Genomic DNA, 22,356 nt, shown 5'->3' with positions numbered 1-22,356 from the left:
ACCCTATGGACGATTTAAAATTTTTTTAAGGTAAAAACGCAGCGACCTCCGGTGGGCGGTTGGCTGAGTTCCAATATTGATCACCAGCATGGTCACATCACAATAAATCATCAAGCTATAGCCATATTTCAGACAGGAAATTATTGCAATTTTTGAACAGGTAAATTACTCAATGTTAATAATAGATATATATTTATAAAAAATTAATCGTCTTTGCAAGCAACAAACACAAAAGGAATCGAGTTCTTGTCATAAACTCTGATTTTTCCAAGTCTATATCTTTCCAACCCGATGTCGTAGACCTTTGATATTTCAGCCTGTGAAATCTATCAGATCTATAAGTTTAAGCATGAAAGTATCAAAGGTTAATACCATCAGGTTGCAAAGATATAGTGATGAGAATATTTGAATTAGTGGCAACATCTCAGTTTCTTTGGGTAGATTTTAATTAGACCATTCGATAATAGGAAATATATTTTTAATAAAAAAAATCTTAAAATTAAATAATAACTTTTTCTTTAGTCCGACGTTTGTACTAGTCCGACGTTTGCACTCTTTGCACTAGTCTGACGTTTGTACTATCTGACGTTTGTGGGTCCGACGTGTGTACTGGTACCGTCTCTGAAGACTCCAGTTTAGTTCTGTAAGGTAAAGAAAAACGGTCAACCCCCACCTCCTCCCATCCCACTATGTAAAAAAGGTATTCCAGAATATGTTTAATTATTGGAACTAGAAAACATTAAAAATAGTAAATTGCTATGGAGTAGGCATTTGCTACAGGAATACCTAATTTGAACATTATTAAAGAACAATTTTCAAAACTCAGAACTCAGCAAAACTAAACAACTCTGTCCATTTCTATAATCATTATGAAAATAAATCTAAAAAGTAAATAATAATGTTAAGATTTTGCAACGGTCGATAAATTGTATAGAGTACGCATTAATATTTACTATGTATACAGTTTTAAGCTGGTCTTGTTGTCATTTGTCAATTTCTTTTGCACATTAACTACCAAGCAATATTTCAACTTGCACAAACTATCAGATAACCCTTGATACTCTGGGTCCTACTGAGGAGGGAGATTGGGAGGGATAAATTATAGTATTATAGCTTCTATTTTCAAGATAAATTGATTTTTAAAATTCTTCTTGAATTTCATTTTAACATTCTTCGTTTGACTGATTTTTGATTTATTCAAATTTTAATTATTTCCTTTTTTATTTTTCTGGAATTTTTTGTTTACATAAAGACAAATTTGGGTAATTATTTGGGTGCAAGTGTCTTACTTTTTCAAGATAAAAAAGCAAATTCGTTGTTTAGATTTCATTTTTTCCCTAAAAAAATGTGAATAGAACGCATGCACATTGCACCGAACTTTTCTTTTCAAAGGTTTCTTTTGAACTCCACAGGTCACATCATGAGCACTGCAGAGACCGAAACATTTTAACCATATGGTCTTATGAAAACTTATAAAAGGGTTAAGAACAATTTCGTAATTTTGGCTGACCACTTCTTCAAAATTAATGACAGAGGTATAAATATATATATCTTGCACTAAAAATCAATATGTGCCACGAATCCTATTCATTCAACCATGAGAAAGGAGAAGTTAAAGGTCAGTTTTTTTTAATCATTTAAGAGGTTTGATTTTCTGATACTTTTCAGTTAATATTCTTAACGAAAAAAAATTCGCTTATTTTGCTTTTTTTTTGGTGATTTTTCTAAAAAAAAATTTAATTAAAAATGTTAGAGGACAAAGGAACTGAACACTTGACTCAAATATTTGGGATTTTAACGGCAAACACACCTTCATGGTATTATAAAGTTGATTGTTCATAGTTTTAAATAAACAGCCTCCTTTTTTCCTAAAAAGGAGGTTTGCATCCCCCTTTAAAATAAAACTGCACTTGGCATAATCTTCCCCTGATTAATTAAAATATTAGCATTTTATAATATTTTTTTTAAATCATAGAATCTCAGACCATTATTGATTTGTGACTTGTGTGCACGTGTGTTCCCTCAAACTATATTTTCGAAATATTTGTTTCAAGCAGTGAAAAAAATGTCTTAGAACTTCTTCATAGATTCAAAGATTTTTAAAAATCAAATTTACACTTTTAAACATGTATTGATTTTAAGACATTTTATATTTTTGAATCTATAACAATTACAAATATGTGTGCAATTTAGTAAACAGTAAGTTTGTCTGAAAAAGTTAAATTTAAACAATACCATGTTTGAAATTTACATATTTTAAACCAAGAAAAGTTTTAATTCGCCTAAAACTGACAAAACCATTTTTCAGTTTAGAAATATCTCTGCTGGTAAAGTTAAAAAAATGCTTTGGAAAAGGTAAATACTGAAATTTTCCTTTTTATACCTGATTAAATGTATCATAAATAACCTGCGTTTACTCCAGGGTTGTGATTCTGGTTTTAACAAGCCTAATTATCTGGAACTCTAATGCCCAGACACTTTACATTAGGGATGCTATATCAGAAAAGAGATTAATCAATTAATCAATTTTGTTCACAGTAAAATGAAGTCCTTCTACAAACATCAGTGATCCACTCAACCTTAGAAATATTGCATCAAATATTGATGTTGGGCCAATTTAAAAAGCCTTCCCCTGCTTGACCTATGCTTTTGACTCTTTTGACCTTGCCAATCCAAGTATATCTGGTTATGAAAATCCTGAAAAATTCTGACTAACGTCATGATTTTCATGTCAAAATAAAATCTCAAATACTTTATGTGAATTTTTGTGAAACATTAACTTTCCTGGCCATTTTACCAATCATTTCTATCTAGTATGGTTCTTTAATTCTTTTTTCAAAGTTAGATTTTAATCTTTTATAAAACTTTTTTTGTCATCAGCACCAAGAATATATCAGAAACATCCTTCTACGCTCACCTAACTAAAAGCAGTAAAGTTCAATCTATTAAGCAATGTGGAATTCAGTGCAGTCACTTGGATCATATTCATGGATCTTTTTGTAATGCTTTCAGGTATAATGTTTATTGTATTGAAGCTTTTACTTTTAGATTTGAATTAAAGTAAAATAAAAAGGCATTAATTTTATAATTCTGAATAACAAAGGAATTAAGTCCTTGCCACAAACTCAAATTTTCTAGTCTTTAAATCTTTGCAATGGAATGGTTGACATCTGTAATATTTTAAACTTAGATTACTTGATTTAACATAATTCATAGTTTGAAATATTTAATATCTACCCAGGACATCTAGGGTTGCAAAAGATGGAGGGATTTGAAAATCTGAGTTTTTTGCAAAGTCTCAATTTCTTTTTAAAGATTAATGACTCAATATTTAGCAATATCTTAACCTTATATTAATCATTCAAAAGTTGATTTCTAGTTATGACAAGAACTCTAAAGTGTGTGACCTGGCAAATCTGACATTTCTTGAGGATCCAGCTGCTGGTGAAACAGAAAAAGCAATCATGATTGATTTTGAATCTCCGCCTAGGATTGACAAGATATGTCGTGGTGGAGAGCATTGTTGTAATAGAGGGAAATGGAGACAACCTGGAGGAAGGTGGGATGAGGAAGATGATTGTTGTGAAAAGCGATGTACTACAGAACATCCATGCGATGAGGGCGGGGGACACTGTGATTCTGACTCTGAGTGTAAACACAGCGGGCAGGGTTGGCTTAAATGTGGAGATAACAATTGTCTTAACACCACCTTCTTTCCAAGACATATCTTTCCAAGAAATTCTGAAACATTTGACTTCAAATCAGATGATAATTGTTGTTACAAGCCATGCAACAAGCGTTACCATCTGTGTGGACAAAATGAGGTTGGATGTCAAGATAATGAGGATTGTATTTCTGGACATTATTGTGTCAAAACAGCAGTACAACCATATTGTTCTGAATTGAATGAATGCTCTCCAAACAATGGCCATTTTGAAGGTTTATTACACTGTGGACGTAACACAGTTTGTGAAAATTCAATTGGGAGCTTTACTTGCACTTGCAATGAAGGTTTTGAAGATTTTGCTGAGCACAGTGGTTGCATTGATATAGATGAATGTAGAGTTGGAACTGATAACTGTGGTGCTAACTCTAACTGTTGGAATTTTCCAGGAACCTTTGTTTGTACTTGCAAGGTTGGTTTCACTGGAGATCCTGTAGCAGGGTGTACAGATATTGATGAATGTGTAAACAATGATTGGCATAATTGTAACAATTTCCCTGGATATAATGCTGAAACATTTGGGAAAAATGGAATCAAGATTTTCAACATAAGCTCATCAGACATTGGAGATCAGAACCACCATACATTTAGATTTGAGGTTGCTATTGATAATAATGCTTGGTTTTATGTTTCAAATGCTGATATGACAATTTCCTATAGGGTTAATTTACGTATCCTAGGAACCGATATTGCAAGATGTGAAAATAAAAACTGTGTAAACTTATTTACCTCGCAAATAAGGCCATCACTGTCCTCCAGTACATTTAATCTATTCTTCATGGATATCTTTTATGATGTTTCTTCAGGAGACACTGTTATTACAGTTTCAGATAATAAGAACTCCAATTTATGTGTTGCCAACTATAAAGAAAGCATTCCATTGGTAATCAGCAAAATAGGAGTTCAGAATAATGGACTTGGTGAAGTAGGATATTGGAGGAATTTAAGAAAGAGTGTGCTCCAGCAGCTGTGCATAAACACAGTGGGAAGCTTTGATTGTAGGGATAATACTGACGAAATGATTGCTATTGGGTTTGGTGGTCATACTACTGATGGATCTGTTTATGCAAACCAAGTTACTGTGTTCACAAATCAGAGATATACATGTGTTAATCACAAAATTGATGATATTCAAGGAAGACACAGTCCGGGTATGGCAGAATTAGATGGCTGGTTGTATGTTTGTGGAGGACTTCATACTGGTGCTTCTGATCCATTAGCTGACTGTAAAAAGTTTGACCTAAATTCAAATAATGGAGCATGGACTACTACGCTAAACTTGCCTAGAAAACGGAGACATTTCCAAATGTTAACTTATCAAAACTCAATCTTTATTGTTGGTGGATATGATCACTGGAATGGTGGTTCAGGATGTATAAATACATTGCATGAGTTTAATCATCAATCAAATATATGGACATCTAAAGCAAACTTACCATATCCAATTCATCGTCATTGTTCTGTTGCTGATGTGGAAGAGGATAGAATATGGATGATAGGAGGTCATGAATGTTATGTAGGAGATAAAATGGGAGTATACTATTATTCAGTCTCAAAGAACGAGTGGGTTTTTCATAGCAACCTTATTGGAAATCAACAAGTCATAGATCCTAGTTGTGGAATCATCATGAAGACTACTGGAGAGAAATGGTTGCTTGTTGTTAAAGGTTGAAGAACAGAAGCAGTGATTTATTATGATCTTTCAACCAATAGTGGATGGAAATGGGCAAGCAATTTGTATGGTAATGGACGCCAAAACTTAGTGGTGATGATTACTTTATCCCCATTTGATGCATTTTTAATGGGCTCTACAACTACAAGATACGGCAACAGTCTAAAGAATATCTTTGAATTTAACCAAGAGACAAACAATTTTGAAGACAAATACTATTACCTTCAAAATGAAATGAATGCAGGTTATTGGACAACTGTTAAAAGATCTCAAAATTTCAAAGCTCTTCAAGACTGTGTGTCAATAAGAGCTTATGCTGCTGTGTGCTGGGGAGGTCACACAACCTCTGGTTCAGATTACCCAGACACCTGGAGTGTTCTTCTCAGGGATAGGTTAAGGAAAGGAGATCCTCGTCTTCCTGCAACTTGTCACAACAAGATTCCACCTTTCTCTCCTGGTAGATTTGCAACTGGTGTTACAGCGGTGGATTACCTGCTGTTAGTTTGCGGGGGTCATAACTATGGAGGTCCATACCTTAGTAGCTGTTTTTCTCTCAACACTAATGAGTATTCTCCTGAATGGAGCACAATGGCAAGCATGCCTATCAATAGGGGTTATTATGAGTTTACTACCTATGGTGATGCAGCATTTGCAATTGGAGGTCATAATGGTGGAGACCTTACTCAAGTAGACAGATGGACAACATCTAATGGATGGGAAACAATGGCATCTTATCCTGTACCCATACATAGACATTGTGCTGTGTCTGACCCAGGATATGACAGAATATATTCAATGGCAGGAAATTCCCGCTCTAATGCTTATTATTATACAATTTCTACTAACAGTTGGTCATCCATGCCTTCTCTATACTGGTCAGGGAATAACATGGCCTGTGTTATCATCAGACGAAGAGCAACTGGGAATAAAATTATTGTGTTGGTTGGAGATGGCATTTTGAGACAACAGTATTTTGATCTCACTGTTTATGAGGCAAATGGAAGTGGAACATGGATGACCATGGCAGATCCTCAATACACCTCATTTTTTTCTGCTATTGTATCACTGACACCATATGAAAGCTATGAGGTATAATTTTAACCAGGGTGTATACAGGATTTTTGGTCCACAGCAGGGGTGGCTTAGGCACATTTGGGGGCTGAAATCCCCCCCTCAAGACATAAAGGACCCTTGCAACCACTTTTCTAGGTGCTGATTGTGGACTAATCCCTCCCCCTTGTATATGCCCCTGATTCTGAAAGGGTTTGAGTTTTTGCCACTAACTCAAATTTTCTAGTTCCTATATCTTTGCAACCTGATGGTTCAAACCTTTTATATTTCAAGCTTAGATTATTTAATCCAACAGAAGTCATAGTTTTAAATATCAAATGTCTACGAGACTATGACATTGGATTGCAAAGCTATAGAGATAAGAAAATCAGAGTCTGTTGCAAAAACTCAAGCCTTTGCTTCGGAGATAAATGTTCTTCTTCTTTCTGAATGCAATAAATCTTAAAGAAAGAAACATGTATCTAAATTAATGATATAGTTTTTTCTTATTATTTCTTTTACCGTTTTTTTTAATATAATGATAACCTTAAAACTGTGGAATAAGAAGACGATATTGAAGAAAACTTATGAGTATCTATTGTAATAAAGCAAATAGTTTTACCATGTACACATCGAACATAAACTTAGTGGTTATACATGGGCCCATGTTTCATATTCATTGGATTATACAAACCAGTTGTTTTGCTCTTCCACAGTTTTATGGGTCTGACTGTAAATAATATACTTTTTATTAAGATGGGAGGAAAAACTAACAGACATGGATTCTCCACAAGAAACTTGTTCATGTGGAATCCAATAAATGAGCGCCATGAAGATATTGGTCTAAACCTTGTCCATCCTCATTTTCATGGAGATTGCACACTTATACCCGCAGATGCACATGTTCTGAAGGGTTGTAGTCTAGGATAAATGTTCTGAAGGGTTGTAGTCTAGGATAAATGTTCTGAAAGGTTGTAGTCTAGGATAAATGTTCTGAAGGGTTGTAGCCTAGGATAAATGTTCTGAAGGGTTGTAGTCTAGGATAAATGTTCTGAAGGGTTGTAGTCTAGGATAAATGTTCTGAAAGGTTGTAACCTAGGATAAATGTTCTGAAGGGTTGTAGTCTAGGATAAATGTTTTGAAGGGTTGTAGTCTAGGATAAATGTTCTGAAGGGTTGTAGTCTAGGATAAATGTTCTGAAGGGTTGTAGTCTAGGATAAATGTTCTGAAGGGTTGTAGTCTAGGATAAATGTTCTGAAGGGTTGTAGTCTAGGATAAAGATGTAAAACCTAGAAAATATTTTAGAGGTTTGTTTCAATCTGAAAAGACGACACAGCAAATTACAAGACGCAACTTTTAAAGATTTAAATCTTTTGATGTAAAAAAATTTAATCGTGCAAGATTATTTATTAATTTATAATCTTTAAAATTATCTCTTGTAAATTTATTTGAAAAGAAGAAGTAAAATGTGTTACTAATTAAAAATAATTTATGAATCATTTCAGAAACTTATGCTTACAGTCTACAGATGAAAAATTTGTAATTTGCACAGTTTAGTAATGAAACGATATATGTAGGTTTTTTTTCACCCAAAATGAAAGTTTTGAAAATTTCAAAAATTTCGATGTAGTTTGGGTAAAATTGAACAAAGAAACTAAGTACTTGCCACGAACTTTATTTTCAAGTACTTAAACTGAATTCCTTTGATATTTTACACTTAGTAGTTTTTTTAAGTCAAACTTTGAAGTTGCAATGTTAACACCATCAAATTGCAAAGATACTTAGGGCTTAATTAGAACATTAGAGATTGAGACAAGTATTCAGTTTCTTTGGCATGTTTCCGCACTGATGTTGAGTTCAAAATGTTAGCTCGCAAAATTTAATATATTTACTATGCACATAAACTGGAAAAAGGATAACTTTATAAAGGGAGGAAAACGTCCCTTTATACAATGCAGGTCAATTTTGGACCTTTAATATCAGTGTAATGTAATTTAATAATAACAATAATTTTATGAACTCATAGATTATGTGAAAGGTATATATTGTGTTATGCATTTTTAGCACAGATTTGAGCATTAACAATATTAAAGGAAAAGAGTCTTTGCTACAAACTTAAAAGTTATAATCTCTATATTTTTGCAACCTTATGGTGTAGACCTTTTATATTTAAAACTTTAAATATGTGATACCAGAATTCATTGTTTGAAATATCTGTAGATCAATACGACATTGGGTTGCAAAGGCATTTGGATTAGAAAATCAGAGTTTGTGGCAAGGACTCAATTCCTTTGCTTATTTATAATATATATACATATTTTAAACTATTATGAACACTTTGCACTACCAGCTATGCCATGGAAGATTCAGATATCTCCTGTTGTCTTGAATTCAAAAGTGAATATTTTATGTTAACAGCTAAAAGATATTTATTTCACAAACCCCCAATTTGTTAACAATTGTAATCTTATTTAAAGTTTATTTTGAATATTTTTATTATACATTTTTTTAATGCGGTTATTTTGTTAAGTCTGTCCCATAAAACATGAAACTTAATCGTTATCATATTATAACCACTTTAAAATAATTAATGCTCTGTAACTTAGTTTCGAGGTTTTTTTTGAGGTTTTTTTCCCGGTTATTTTGATATTTAAACATTTTGACAAGTGAAGGTATCAACCTTGACTTGACTCTCCTGTGCACATACGCCTTGTATCAATTTGACGAAGTTACCACATTTCAGAGCATGGTCGAACTGATTTAGTTTTGTATTCAAAAATAAATATTTTGTAACTAATCTTATTTCCTTTTAATTTATGAGAAGAATCTTACATTGTAAGGATTTTAAAGGGACTGTCAGCGTTGACAAATTAATGAGATGTATACTCTTCCCCCTGAAAAATTGAGGAGATTACTGCAAGATAAATTCTTTTTTCTACAGTAAAAAGAAATTTGTGTGATGAATTTTTCGTCCAATTTGGGCGCAATTTTTTAAACGCTTAATTGTTTGCTCGCCTCTGCAAATTTCTTTTTCGCGCAAAAATGCAGAATTCAACGCAAAAGGTTGGGGAAGTTGAAATCACATTTGCGCGAAATTACGCATTTATGCGTGACAATTTTGATTTGCCGGAAACCTAGAGTACAGTGTGAACTCGTCTCAGCTGATGGAGCTGATGTTACAATTGTGTCTCTCGAAAATATCAAAAAAATTTTATTCAATGCGGTTTTCAAAAATTTAAATGAATTTTTTTCATCTTCTTCGACTTCTAGAAAGTAAGTATTAATATTTCTAAAATATTAAACAGCTTACAAACAAAGGGTTAATTACAAGCTGAAAATTGAAAAGCCAAACTCAAAAGTAAAGGGTACTGTTCTGCTTTGAATCGGAGACACCAATTTACAAATGAAAAGTCTCTTGAAAGTGCGCCTGCAATCCCTTTAACTCAATATTAATCAAACAGCAATTTACTGTAATTATGCTGAGGTCACAGTACAATATCTTTTCTTCTTTTTAAGAGATAGAATTTGGTCACGAAAACTTCGCAGAGGGGCGTTAAGTAACTTAATGTCTCTCTGTTACGAATCATAGGTTAGATATAACGGTAACAAGGCGGTATATATTAAAAAAATAACCTCTTAAATGAACCTTTCAGGGGAGGGGGGGGATATGCAGATTCAGAATTAAATAAAGTAAATAAAGGTTAGAAGGGAGATTGAAAAGAAAAATTTTGTAAAAAATTTAAATTCGCTTAAAAATTGTATCTTCTATGTAATATGGCTCTTCGTTCATATGTATGTATAAGTATATGTCGGCTTGACATAATGCACTGAAATTCTGAAGAAAATCCAAGGGTACCAATTAAACCAATTAAAAAAATAAAACCTGATGGTTTATTTACAGCAATTTGTTGATGTTCTCTCGTTAAGATTAAAAAAAAATTTTCTTTAAATAAGTTTATTGATAGTTTATTAATCTTATAATTACTTCAGCATAAAATACAGGTTAAAACTGTAGGAGTAAGGTCGGACATTTTAAATACATTTACCTTAAATCCGATCAACATTAATCCATTGTATACATCTCTTTACATATTAGGTCAGGGGGCTTGACAGTGGTAGAAAAAATATTGATTTTATTTAATTTGTACACTGAATGTATTCTTGGTAAAAAAAGTTATCAACATTTTTACACATATAAACACCTAAAATTTTTATTTTTTTTACAATCGTTTAAGCTGTGTACAAGAGCCAAGGGGGTGGTGGGTTACATTAAATGAGATCAAATTGAGCGATAATTTGTCTTTCGAGGACTTTTTAAAACATTAAACCACTCATTTTTACATTTTCGGAGCCTAAGTAAAAAATGGTAAATACAGACATGATAACCTACTAAACAAACGAAACTATTTACACATATTTAAAAGAAAAGCAAGATGTACAATGCGAGATTAAAATGCAAGTCGCTCTTTGGCGCTAAAATGATAAAATAAAATGTCGTCGTAGAGTTGATAAAAACAAATTAAAAATTGATCTCGCAAAATAATCAAACTTAGCACAAACTTATAACTAAGGCATAACATAATATTTAAATAGTATTTAAAAATACGCAATTTGTTGAAAATGATCGACCTTCGGCTCAATTCTTAAAATGATTTTAATTTGTACTGCAAAAAAAAATCTTTAAAAAAAACTTGGGTATTTCTTTAAAAGGAGTTTTAACGATAATAGATTTTTTCTCTTATAGAGTCTTGTTATCGCTTTCAGAACCCAGAATACTTGAATTGTTTACAACAAATAATACTTATCAACTATAATGTTATGATATAAAATATATAAAATACACGGAAAAGCATAAGACCCGATGTGCTCGGGCAATTCTTGCACAAAAAAACTAAATTAGAATGTTTTTCATAAAATGTTAAACATTAAATACTTATCATTAGCTACTGAAGTTACTAGAAGAAAGTGGGGAGGGAGTCAATTTTACTAATTCAAATACATAAGAAAGTTTTTTTTTCGCTATCAAGTATATAGATATGTCCACATTAATAAATATTCTGTAGAAGAACATTTAAATAACTTATTAGTAAAGGTAGTAATTTGTAGGTGGTAGATCACCGAATAGTCTAGTGGGTAGAGGCAAGGACAGTACAGTACAACTAAGTTTGAAGTGTACTACAGTATCAATTATGTACCGGCCGGATGGTAAACTATGATTTCTCCTAAAAAAAAATTAAAGTTAATTGTGAGAAATGAGTTAGTTAGATGCAAAAATCGAATATTAAAATTGACCAAAATGTAAGACGACTAACAATTCAAGGTTCATTCTTCATAGACAATATAAATAGTGTTCTTTCGCTACATTTCCCAGTGGTGACTGGTATAATAGCAGAGGGGGGCTATGAGGGCTAAGCCCCCCCTGGACCAGTGAACTGTGAAATCAATTGATTTAAGGGGCTTTCAGACCCCAGCAGGTGCAGATCCCCCCCCCCGAAAGAAAAAAAATTAAGCCTCCTGGACAAACTCCTGAATACGCCCCTGTATAATAGGCCCATGCCTGTATTGCACTAAATTTTTTTAAAGTAGTAACGTAAAATAAGACGACATTTAATGTCGTCTTTTGACAGAGCATTTTTAACCTTCTTTACATTTCCTGGGCAGTGTAAGAGTTTTTTACCTGTATTTCCCAGTCACATAGTAAGAGGGGGTCCAATTGGTCCCAGCTCAGTGTTATTCTTGAGGAAATATTTCTCCAGTTTGGCAAGGATATGCTTCCCGTAAGTGTACTTACGCAGGGTAGAGATATGGGGTCTAAACGACACAATCAATCAATCAAACAAACATCTTTCAGTTGATAACCAAAAATAAAAATACTAACTTTTCCCATTTAAATAAATCCCATCAAACTTTTTCTAGAAATATATTGAGAGAACGCTAAAAGCAGGGTTAGGATTTATTAACAAATGAACTAGTATATTGGTCAAATTCATCACAAAGGTAAAAAATTCTTTCCTTATTTGTTAATAAACAAATAGGCCAATTTTCTCTCAAAATTGGTGGATATTCATTCCAAATAAGATTTCCTCCCTAAATTGGTGGATATTCCTTCCAAACATGAAAATTTCCTCCCTTGGATATTCCTTCCAAACATGAAAATTTCCTCCCTAAATTGCTGGATATTCCTTCCAAACATGAAAATTTCCTCCCTAAATTGGTGGATATCCCTTCCAAACATGAAAATTTCCTCCCTTAATTGGTGGATATTCCTTCCAAATAGGACTTTCTTCCCAAAATTAGTGGATATTTCTCCAAAATGTTTTTCAACTTTGAAATTGGCAGAATTTTTACTACGGAACGACTGGCTAGATTAAACTCCTATTTGGAAGATGTTTCCCCTCAACTGTAAGATTTTCCCTCCAAAATGGCAGACCATTTTCCTATTGTAAAGTTGACAGATTTTTTTCAGACTTGAAATTTGCAGGTAGCCAGACCTAAATTGTATCTGTGCGGACTGAGAAGCCCTGTATTGTAAATTGTAAAAACCTGATTTTGTGCATGAGGATTTTCCGTTGAGTTGGCTCAGCGACATCTATCATCTTCTGTACAACATAGTTGGCGTACTGATCCTTCATCATGATATGCAGCGGAGAAGACGGGCTAAACAATAAAAAAACATGTAAATAATAACAATAAATGTTAACAATAACATTAAATGTACACAATAACAATAAATGTGAACAATAAAAATACATGTAAACAATAACAATAAATGTAAACAATAACAATACATGTAAACAATAGCAATAAATGTAAACAATAACAATACATGTAAACAATAACAATAAATGTGAACAATAACAATAAATGTAATTAATAACAATTAATGTAAACAATAACAGTACATGCAAACAATAACAATAAATGTAAACAATAATAATACATGTAAACAAAACAACAGATGTAAACAATAAAAATAAATGTAAACAATAACAATAAATGTAAACATTAACAATAAATGTAAAAAACAACAATAAATGTACAATAACAATAAATGTAATTAATAACAATAAATGTAAACAATAACAATACATGCAAACAATAACAATAAATGTAAACAATAACAATACATGTAAACAAAACAATAAATGTAAACAAGAACAATAAATGTAAACAACAATAAATGTACAATAACAATAAATGTAAACAATAACAATTAAATGTAAACGAAAACATAAAATGTAAGCAAAAACAATTGTTGAACAACACTAAAATGATGAAACAAACAACAAGACTAACGCTTAATCAATAAAAAAACTTAAAAAACTACAAAGAACAAAAAAAATGTAAAAAAAAAACCAATGCCCTAATCAATAAAAATATGTACCCACACAACACACCTTTACTAGTTTTTAGCATCGATTGATAAAATCCAATAAAAAATGTGAAAACCAACACCAAAGGTTAAATAATAAGAAAAAGTATGAACATCATCAATCTCAATATCTTAACAATAAGAAACAAAGATATACATTATACAACCAAACCAAATGACTAAAAAATATTAAAAACACCGATGGCTGAAAAATCGGTTTTGTTTTTACCTGTCCGAGTTAGCAGTACAGACTTCATCGATAAGAAAAGCCCTCTCCGCTCTGCTCGCGTTCTGCACACATTTCTCCACAACGTTACTGGCAAACTTGTGCTGGGACAGTGGGAGGACTTTCCCGCGTACACCGTTCACTGAACAATATGTCAATACAAGAACTGATGGAAGGATTCTTACTTGATGAAGGGGGTAATTTCAAGCTGATTTTAAGTTAACGTCCAAAAAAAACATGATCTGTTACATATTGAATAAAAACAGGCCATTTTATTTCTAATCTGCAAGAAATACTCAATTTGTTTTGATTTTTTTTAATGTTTTTTCAAAAAAAATTTCCACGGGCAACGCCGGGCCCTTCAGCTAGTATATATGTATATATATATGAGGATGACACACGAAGAAGTGAAAGTCATAAAATCAAAAGGTGCATAGGTTGTCTAGATGATATCAACCCCAAGTTTTGAAATGTAAAAACATTGTTGCTCTAACTTGGTGGAAGTAATTTCCAGAAAAAAACTGGATATAGTACATTCTGTAGAGACTGCATTTAGTTCTAACAATTGAGATAAAAGGCTGAAATTTTGCAAGCAGCCTCTCATTGTGGACGTCTACACGGATCTCACAGAAAATTTGGTATCGGAGGTCATTGGCCTACATCAATAATCAAGATTTTGCCTGTAGATGATATTTAGATTGCAATGATATAATATAGGTTGTACAACATAAAATAGAAAAATTGTACTTAAACTTTTACATACCAATCATAGATTTATCCTCCAGCTTTCCATGATCCAGTACATGTTGTACAACGTAATTGCCGTACTGATCCTGGAGCAGCTGTTCAGTATTAGCGTGGATCTCGTCCAGGATTCCTAGGAAAACAATATCATAAATGAAAAAAGTTTAACATTTTTATTGATATAATTTTGACAAAAAGACTACGATCCTTTCTCCATTTTTTGGCTATCAAAGCATATTTTTCATATTTTCTAATTCTAATTTGAATTAAAAACAGGATCAAGGTAATATTAATAATTAAGTTTCACAAATAAGATATTTTTACAATTTGATATTTTTAAAATTTGATATCTTTACAATTTCTTTAACAGGTTAAATCTGTAAATTGAAAGCAAGTAGTCTACTCAGCTGATGCAGAAACCCTTTAAAGTTAAATTATGTAGATTAAGATATAATAGAGAAGAAAGAAAAGAACTAAATTAAACCAGAGAGAGATTAACGTTCATTCTGTATTATAAAAGAAATAAAACGTATACAAAAATGTTTCAACAAAATTCTGCAAGACAAAAAATATCAATATTTCATGAAACATTAAGAGTTCTGAGGCCGAATTTAAAGAATTTGAGCCGCGGCTTTAATTTGAGACGCGTCTCAAATATGGATGGTTCCACTTAAAATTGTATTCAATGTTTCAAGATTTAAGCCGGAGCTCAATTGTAACCGGTTTTTGGTGGATTTAAGACGCGGCTCAAATTCATTAAATTCGAACACAGTTGAAAGAACTAAGATATCTCTTTCAACGATAATCAGACAAAGGTTTCAAGGGTACTATAGTGAGTGGAATATTCCACTCTGTAAAATGGCGGGAGATTTAAAATATGCAACCAGTAGTGCAAAAACAAGGAAACCCCGTAAAACTGTTGAAGAGGAAAGGAATATATCTGTTGTAAAGCAAAAGTTTTAGCAATAGCTTAAAAATCAACTTTAGTGTAATGGGTGGGCACTGGGCACCATTCATTGTATTCTTCTTCATTGGATCATTTAAAATACTATTTACTTAGGCCTCACAGCTGTCATCAATTCCACAGTTTAAGGGGTCTGACTGTATAAAGAAATACCTTGTTTCTGTTCATGGCTGCAGTGTTCCAAGATCCTCTGAATGACACGACATCCATAGGGATGAGTGGATAGACTCACAACTTGACCACGGAAGGAATCAATAATGAACTAAAACAAAAACAAAAACGTAGAAAAATTCTAATATATATCTGAAGATCAGAAAACAAACTCAAATGCTACTTAAATGAAGGGGGCATAGAATTTTACCTTAATAATAAACTTATATTAAAAATGTATTTCTTTCTAAGAACGCTGTTCTAATTCCTCGTTTAATTTTAAGAAATGAAATGCATCATGAATTGTAATTATACTTTATAATAAATTACAATTTTAGTTCCTGGAATTTTGTATTTTAATTTCTTTTTAAAGCAAACTTATAAAATAAAGAAGATTGGGCTCAGCAGTCAGCATTCATCCTTTTGATACCTCTCCCCCCAAAATTCATTTATTAACCTAAAAAAATCCTTATAACAACATACTAACCTTTTTTTTTGAGGGGGGCGGGGAGGGATATTTTCTTGGTGGCTTACCTGAAGACAGGAAGAGTCGACGGTCTCAATACATTTCTGAATCACGTGGTTTCCATTCTGATCCTTGACACACTTCAAGATATTCCCATCCAGCTCCTAAACAATTATAATATCAAATGTGGAGCAGAGTTAATGTCGTCTTCAACGCCAAGGAAGAAATCCACCAAATTCCGACAAAATGTTTAATTCCAATTAAATTGTTCATTAAATCTCAACCCTATAATTCGTTCAAAGTCAAGATCGAGTTTGAAATTACTTTTGGACGTCTTATAGAAATGAACGAGACTTTTATATTCCCCCCCCCCTGTAAATATAAAGATGATAAATACAGGAGAGATATAGTCAGATGAAGGGTAAGGGTTTAAGAAGGATAAATGAAGAAGTATATTAAAAACCATCGATATATGGATATAATTTAATACTCCACAATACAACAAGGTAAGATATGATAAGGGAAGGATCTAAAAACCCTCCTTGGAGAGCCCAGACCGCCATCGGGGCTAACGCCAATAATATAATACACAGGTAATACACGTTAACTATCTTAAAAGAAGCAGATTTTAATGTTTATCATCATGTTTAAAGGGACTGTAAACGTAATTTCAAGTGACCCTTTATACAAAGATGACAATGCCCAATTTATAACGATAACCTTATATGCTGTGTCGGATCAAGAATGAACTAGATGCAATGTTTTACTCTTTAAAACTGATTATTTATAATTGTGGTTCCTCTACAAAAGTTAGAAAAGATGTTTATTTCTACTGAAGAAGAACGTATATGAATCATCAGAATTATTCAATACTTCAAAACCTAGGAAAACGACAAAATCTGCCACATTATTGATCAGAAGTTTTCAAGGGTAACGTTGTGAATCGGGCATTGCCATATTTGCACGGAGGGTCACTTGAAATTATTCTTACAGTCCCTTTAAGTACATAAAATGCCGTATGTATTAAATATAAAGTAAAATCTATCAAATTTAAGCGTTATCCTAAAATGAAAATCGATACATTTTACATGGAAAATCATGTATATCGTGAGACCTAGAACGCTTAAATCTGCAAATCTCTGTAGTTCTGAACTAACATGTTAAAATGTTCCTGTTCCACTTCTTAATATAATATAAATCTTCCCAACTCTATCCAAATATTTCCAACTCTGTCCAAATCTTCCCAACTCTGTCCAAATATTCCCAACTCTGTCCAAATATTCCCAACTCTGTCCAAATCTTCCCAACTGTTCCTAATCTTCTAATAAAAATGTTAAATAATAAACCCAGAGCATTTTTTACTTCATAAAAAAAATCTTGTTGGAGTTGTAGATGTTTTGTATATTGTAAATAAAAAAGGAGAAAATTAAGATTTAGTGCCGAACATAAAGCAGAAAATCTAAACTTACAGATAGATTTATTTCTCAGAATTTAGTCAAATTTCAGCAAATATAAAAACATGCACTGTTGTTAACCATAATCCAATGAGCTTACTCCGTTGCAAGATCTGGACTGTTGTTAACCAAAAACCGATGAGCTTACTCCGTTGCAAGGTCGTCTTTGGACAAGATTTTCTCCGGTGGCCAAACCAAACATTTATACCTCTGATAGATATGTAAACAACTTCACGCTTCAAATTCAGTTAAAATCCCAAAATCCCTTATAACTCGTGATTTATATATTTTTGCAACCAATTGTCATTTTAATTCAGATGATAAAATAATGTTTTAGCACTGTTCAATAATAATAAACTAATTATCCCAAACATTATCTTCGTACCCTATAAAATCGTTGTTAATTATTTTCAGGTTCGAAATATATATGGATTCATATTATTATCGTCTATGGGTCAGAACGAGGATAAGAAGGATATTATTGATTGTTCGAAAACTCTAGTTGACCGGGACCATTGGTTTTGGGAAATATATATCCTCTTGTTTTGCCTGGAAAATTGACTGCAATAGTTCTCACCGCACATTTCGAGATCCCCCCTTTTCAATTCAACAACTGTAGTGAGTAGTCTGTATAAGTCTATTTTTTATTGTCTCAGAAAATCTAATGGGTTCTAATTAGAAATAATTTGCCCTGTATTGGTATCAAAATAATAGTAAGGGTTAGTATTACTTAGGAAGTTTTGGACATTGGGCAATTTTAGGTTGGGTTGAAATAAAAAAATACGAAAGATTGCTAAAAAGACATATGAGAGGGGGGGGGACCAAATCCCCATCACATCAAATTACAAAAGTTATGCCTTGATAAAAACTATTATTCTAGAATCTTAAAAGATTTCGATTTTTGTTGAATTCAATTTGAGGTAGAAAGATCGAACAATTTTAGGATCATTTTCGATTAATGAACAAAGAATCCAAGGGTTTGTTTTCTGAAAGTTTAAGAGATAAAAAATTAACCTTGACTTCAACTTGACACAGCAAAAAAATAGTCTTATTCGCGTCAAGAAGACACTTCTAAAAATGATTCAACTCAGAATTGCTTCTGGAAAATTTGGCAGCTTTAGCCAAAATAATTTGGACTAATAAATGTCAAGTAAAATAAAAAAAGAAAGAAATGTTAATAAAATTCTTGAATAATAAGACGAGCTGCAGATTCTAGAAATAGTATAAACCAGTAATATGTAGCGATGGCGGATCGGATTTTTTTTAAAGTAAAAAATTCCACAATAAATAAATAAATAAAATGGTCAACCATCATCCCATGGGAGTCAGGGTTAAGGTCTCATCAAACCGTACCACCATATTGGTTGGCAGGGCGTCACTGGTCCATGTTTCAATGAAACAAAGTGTGGAGGGCCAGGCAAGAGTCAAGTTAAAAGGCGGGTTACTGCAGTTATCATATTTGAGTTTTTTAGAAAATATATTTCAGCCGACTCAGACCCTGTTCACTTCAAATAAGTATAAAAGTATATAAAGGGCCCGAAAACCGGGTTGTTAAAAAGAAACTTGAAATCCATATTCCCTTAGGATGGAAGAAAGACACTCAAACTGATTGAAAACCATATCGAATACTAGCACTGATTGGGAGATATACAGATAGATACAATATATAGATAAATATAGACAATATGGCCCAATATCTTAAATTCACAGATAAGGGGATATTAAACTTAAAATCTTTTAGAACAAATTCAATTATTCTCAACATTCAATATAAATCTTAATCTTTAGTTTTCAGTTTTAACTAATAATATATAAATAACTTGCAAATAAGGTATAACTGGAAATTTACTTTCGGTAAAAGAAATTAGCGAAAGAATAAAATGGATCCTACGAGCACTGGTTTCGGTTAATACCTGTATAATCATCTGCTGTTGATCTAACGGGATACTCTCTAAAGCTTTCTGAATTACGCGGCATCCGTACATCTGCAGCGCCAGGGGTTGAACATGCGTGCGCAACTAAAATAAAAGTAAAAAATAATTTCAATCAAGCAGCCAACCAACCAACCTTCAAATTATTCCATTGTCTAAAATGAGTTGGTCAATAAGTTTTCTTTTTCCGTTTTATCTACATAATAAAGCTCTTCGCTCATATACATATAACGGATAAGACTGCCAAGACGACGTGAAACTCATAAATGACAATTTCGCGATTAAATTACGTCTTCTGCCTTGAATACAGTCTTCTAATGGCTTAATTAATGGTTTGGGGAATCATGCATCTAAGGAAACAGACAGTATAATTTCTGTACAATCGTCTCTGAAGTCTATTTTTTGTGGGTAACCCCATATATGTCTATTTAAATACTAGCTTTAGCTGGCCAGACGGCTGAACGAAATTGGCTGACATTTTTTTAGGGAACCCATGGCTACCACAGGGGTAACATAGGCTAAAAAATTTGATTTTTTTTCAAATTCGAATTTTTATATTTAGAAATTATAATTTTTTTCAAGTATTTATAAAATTCCACGGGCAACGCAGGGCACTTTTCAGCTAGTATTGCATAAATGCAAAAGCTAAATTTTCCGTTGATATTTGTTTACATCCTCTTTAGAACTTAATAAATGCCCCATTCATCTACTCCTATGGGGATAAAAGCATCCATTTAACTCTACACATTCTAATATTTTTGATACCATTTTTAACTCTTATTACAAAACGAATGATGAACTATATATCTCTATCCACTTGTAAGTAGTATTTACATTCAAAATGGTATTTTTTATCATTTATGTCCTAAAGATTTTTTTCTTAAAAAATCAACATTAACAATTAAAAAAAAATACTTCTCAAAATTGAAAATAAATTGAATTTCCAAGATTTCCTTTATACAATGTATATATAAACATTAAATATAAAAATATATATATATATATGCTTATATCTGGGTTTTATATCCTCTTAACCACACCTGTCCCTTTACAGTTATACTGACACACAAGATATCTAGATACAAAACTTTTAAAAATCAATATTTCTCTTTACTTGGTAAATTTGACCCTTTTTATTTTGTGCAGGTCCTACAGACAGACAAAAATAAACAAATTTTTGTATCAATAAATTTTTGGGTAAATAAAATTTTTGAAAATCAACTTACAAAAACAACTGTTAAAGCTAAAATTATTTTAATAAAAATTATTTCATATTAATATTAGCTTGTTTTCAAGTTTCTAAAATAAAATTTCTTCAAGAGTATAAAATAAATTGTCAAAAATGCCAAGAACTAGAATTGTATTCACTTATTTGAAATGTTAAATTCAAGTTTTAAGATATTAAAGGGGCCGTTCACTTATTTGGGTAATTACATGGTGAACTAAACAGCCTAATAGCTATTTATTGGTATTAGTCTTACTTTTCAAAGATATCTATGGCCAGAGAAATAGCCGATTTATCGTTTAAGATGCCAGCTCAAAGGTACAATACCTTTGCAATCTGCATAGACACTATTTAAACGTTTTTATTCATTAATAACAGCCCAATAAGTCTAAAGTTATCATATTTCAATGACATCATGTTTACGCCATCTAAATAATTAAATAAGACATTCGTGTAAATATATATGTTGCGTATAGCCGGCCAAACGGCTGGACCGATTGGGCAGACATTTTTTGTGGACTCAGGGGTGGCCGGGGGTGTTTAAGGCTAAAAAATTGATTAAAAAAATACATTCCATATATAATAAAACAAGACATTCATATATAGAACTAAACGTTTTACGTGTTCAAGCATGATTTAACACGTTTATACAAAGACGACCTTTGCTCGCCGTCAAACCGGTTCCTAGATTCAAACTCGGGGATTCCTGTCAAATCAATCAATCCGTCAAATGTTTAAAATAAGTTATGGTATAAAAAAAGACAATTTAAAAATAACTTTGATTTTTAAAAACGATATTTACAATCAACTATTTGATACTACTATTAGTTGTCTTTGAAAATTACCAATGAATAGCTAATAGGCTATTTAGTTTACCCTCAGGCTTCAAATTACCAAAATAAATTAAAGGTTTTTTTTAGAAGAAAAAAGATTAACTCTACGCATTGCTATTTAAGTAGAAATTATACAAATTGTTTTTGTTAAGCAACTAGATATTGTTTACTGTCCACTGTGACACATTGAAGGCTTGTAAGCGTAATTTCAATTGACCTTCCATGAAGAGATTACAATGCCCGATTCACATCGGTACCCTTGAAACATGTATCTGATCGTTAATGTGGAAGATATTGTTTTTTTTTTTATACAATAAACATTGATACCCAATTCAAAGCTTTTAAGAGTACTGCAGTTAATCTTATTTGATGAAAGTAAAATGCCGCACTATACTTGTACAATGTACATGATACCAGTATTGGTACTTAATAATGTACACAAAGTTTATAAAAAAGTGTACTGCAGTTTCTGGGAAGAATGTAAACAACTGATATTACACAAATGTAGGCGACCTGTAGAAACAGAACGAGTTTTATCTAAAAAT

The 22,356-nt window shown here is 32.1% G+C and overlaps 2 protein-coding genes across 3 annotated transcripts in view; one reads left to right on the top strand and one right to left on the bottom strand.

Annotated features, from left to right (window-relative positions):
• The first annotated feature begins 2,889 nt into the window (after positions 1-2,889).
• On the top strand, positions 2,890-7,838 carry LOC111702331 (uncharacterized). The gene is made up of 3 exons (XM_023473981.1): positions 2,890-3,012; positions 3,380-6,485; positions 7,203-7,838. The coding sequence occupies exon 2, from the start codon at positions 3,465-3,467 to the stop codon at positions 5,394-5,396; it is 1,932 nt and encodes a 643-aa protein (XP_023329749.1). The 5' UTR covers positions 2,890-3,012; positions 3,380-3,464; the 3' UTR covers positions 5,397-6,485; positions 7,203-7,838.
• A 2,547-nt stretch (positions 7,839-10,385) lies between these two features.
• The window catches only part of LOC111702332 (pumilio homolog 2), a 70,560-nt gene continuing 58,589 nt past the window's right edge, over positions 10,386-22,356 (bottom strand). For both annotated transcript variants that reach the window (XM_023473982.1, XM_023473983.1), the window contains exons 22-29: positions 19,736-19,840; positions 16,437-16,532; positions 15,906-16,014; positions 14,808-14,921; positions 14,048-14,186; positions 12,990-13,103; positions 12,124-12,257; positions 10,386-11,668 (exon numbers count right to left, since the gene is read on the bottom strand). In XM_023473982.1, coding sequence (XP_023329750.1) covers positions 12,137-12,257; positions 12,990-13,103; positions 14,048-14,186; positions 14,808-14,921; positions 15,906-16,014; positions 16,437-16,532; positions 19,736-19,840 — 798 coding nt within the window. In that variant the 3' untranslated portion in view covers positions 10,386-11,668; positions 12,124-12,136. The remainder of the gene's footprint in view (positions 11,669-12,123; positions 12,258-12,989; positions 13,104-14,047; positions 14,187-14,807; positions 14,922-15,905; positions 16,015-16,436; positions 16,533-19,735; positions 19,841-22,356) is intronic.

The sequence above is a fragment of the Eurytemora carolleeae genome, unplaced genomic scaffold, assembly GCF_000591075.1.
Source record: "Eurytemora carolleeae unplaced genomic scaffold, Eaff_2.0 scaffold472, whole genome shotgun sequence".
In the NCBI taxonomy this organism is placed as follows: Eukaryota; Metazoa; Arthropoda; class Copepoda; order Calanoida; family Temoridae; genus Eurytemora; species Eurytemora carolleeae.
This window is presented reverse-complemented; position numbering and strand designations above follow the sequence as displayed.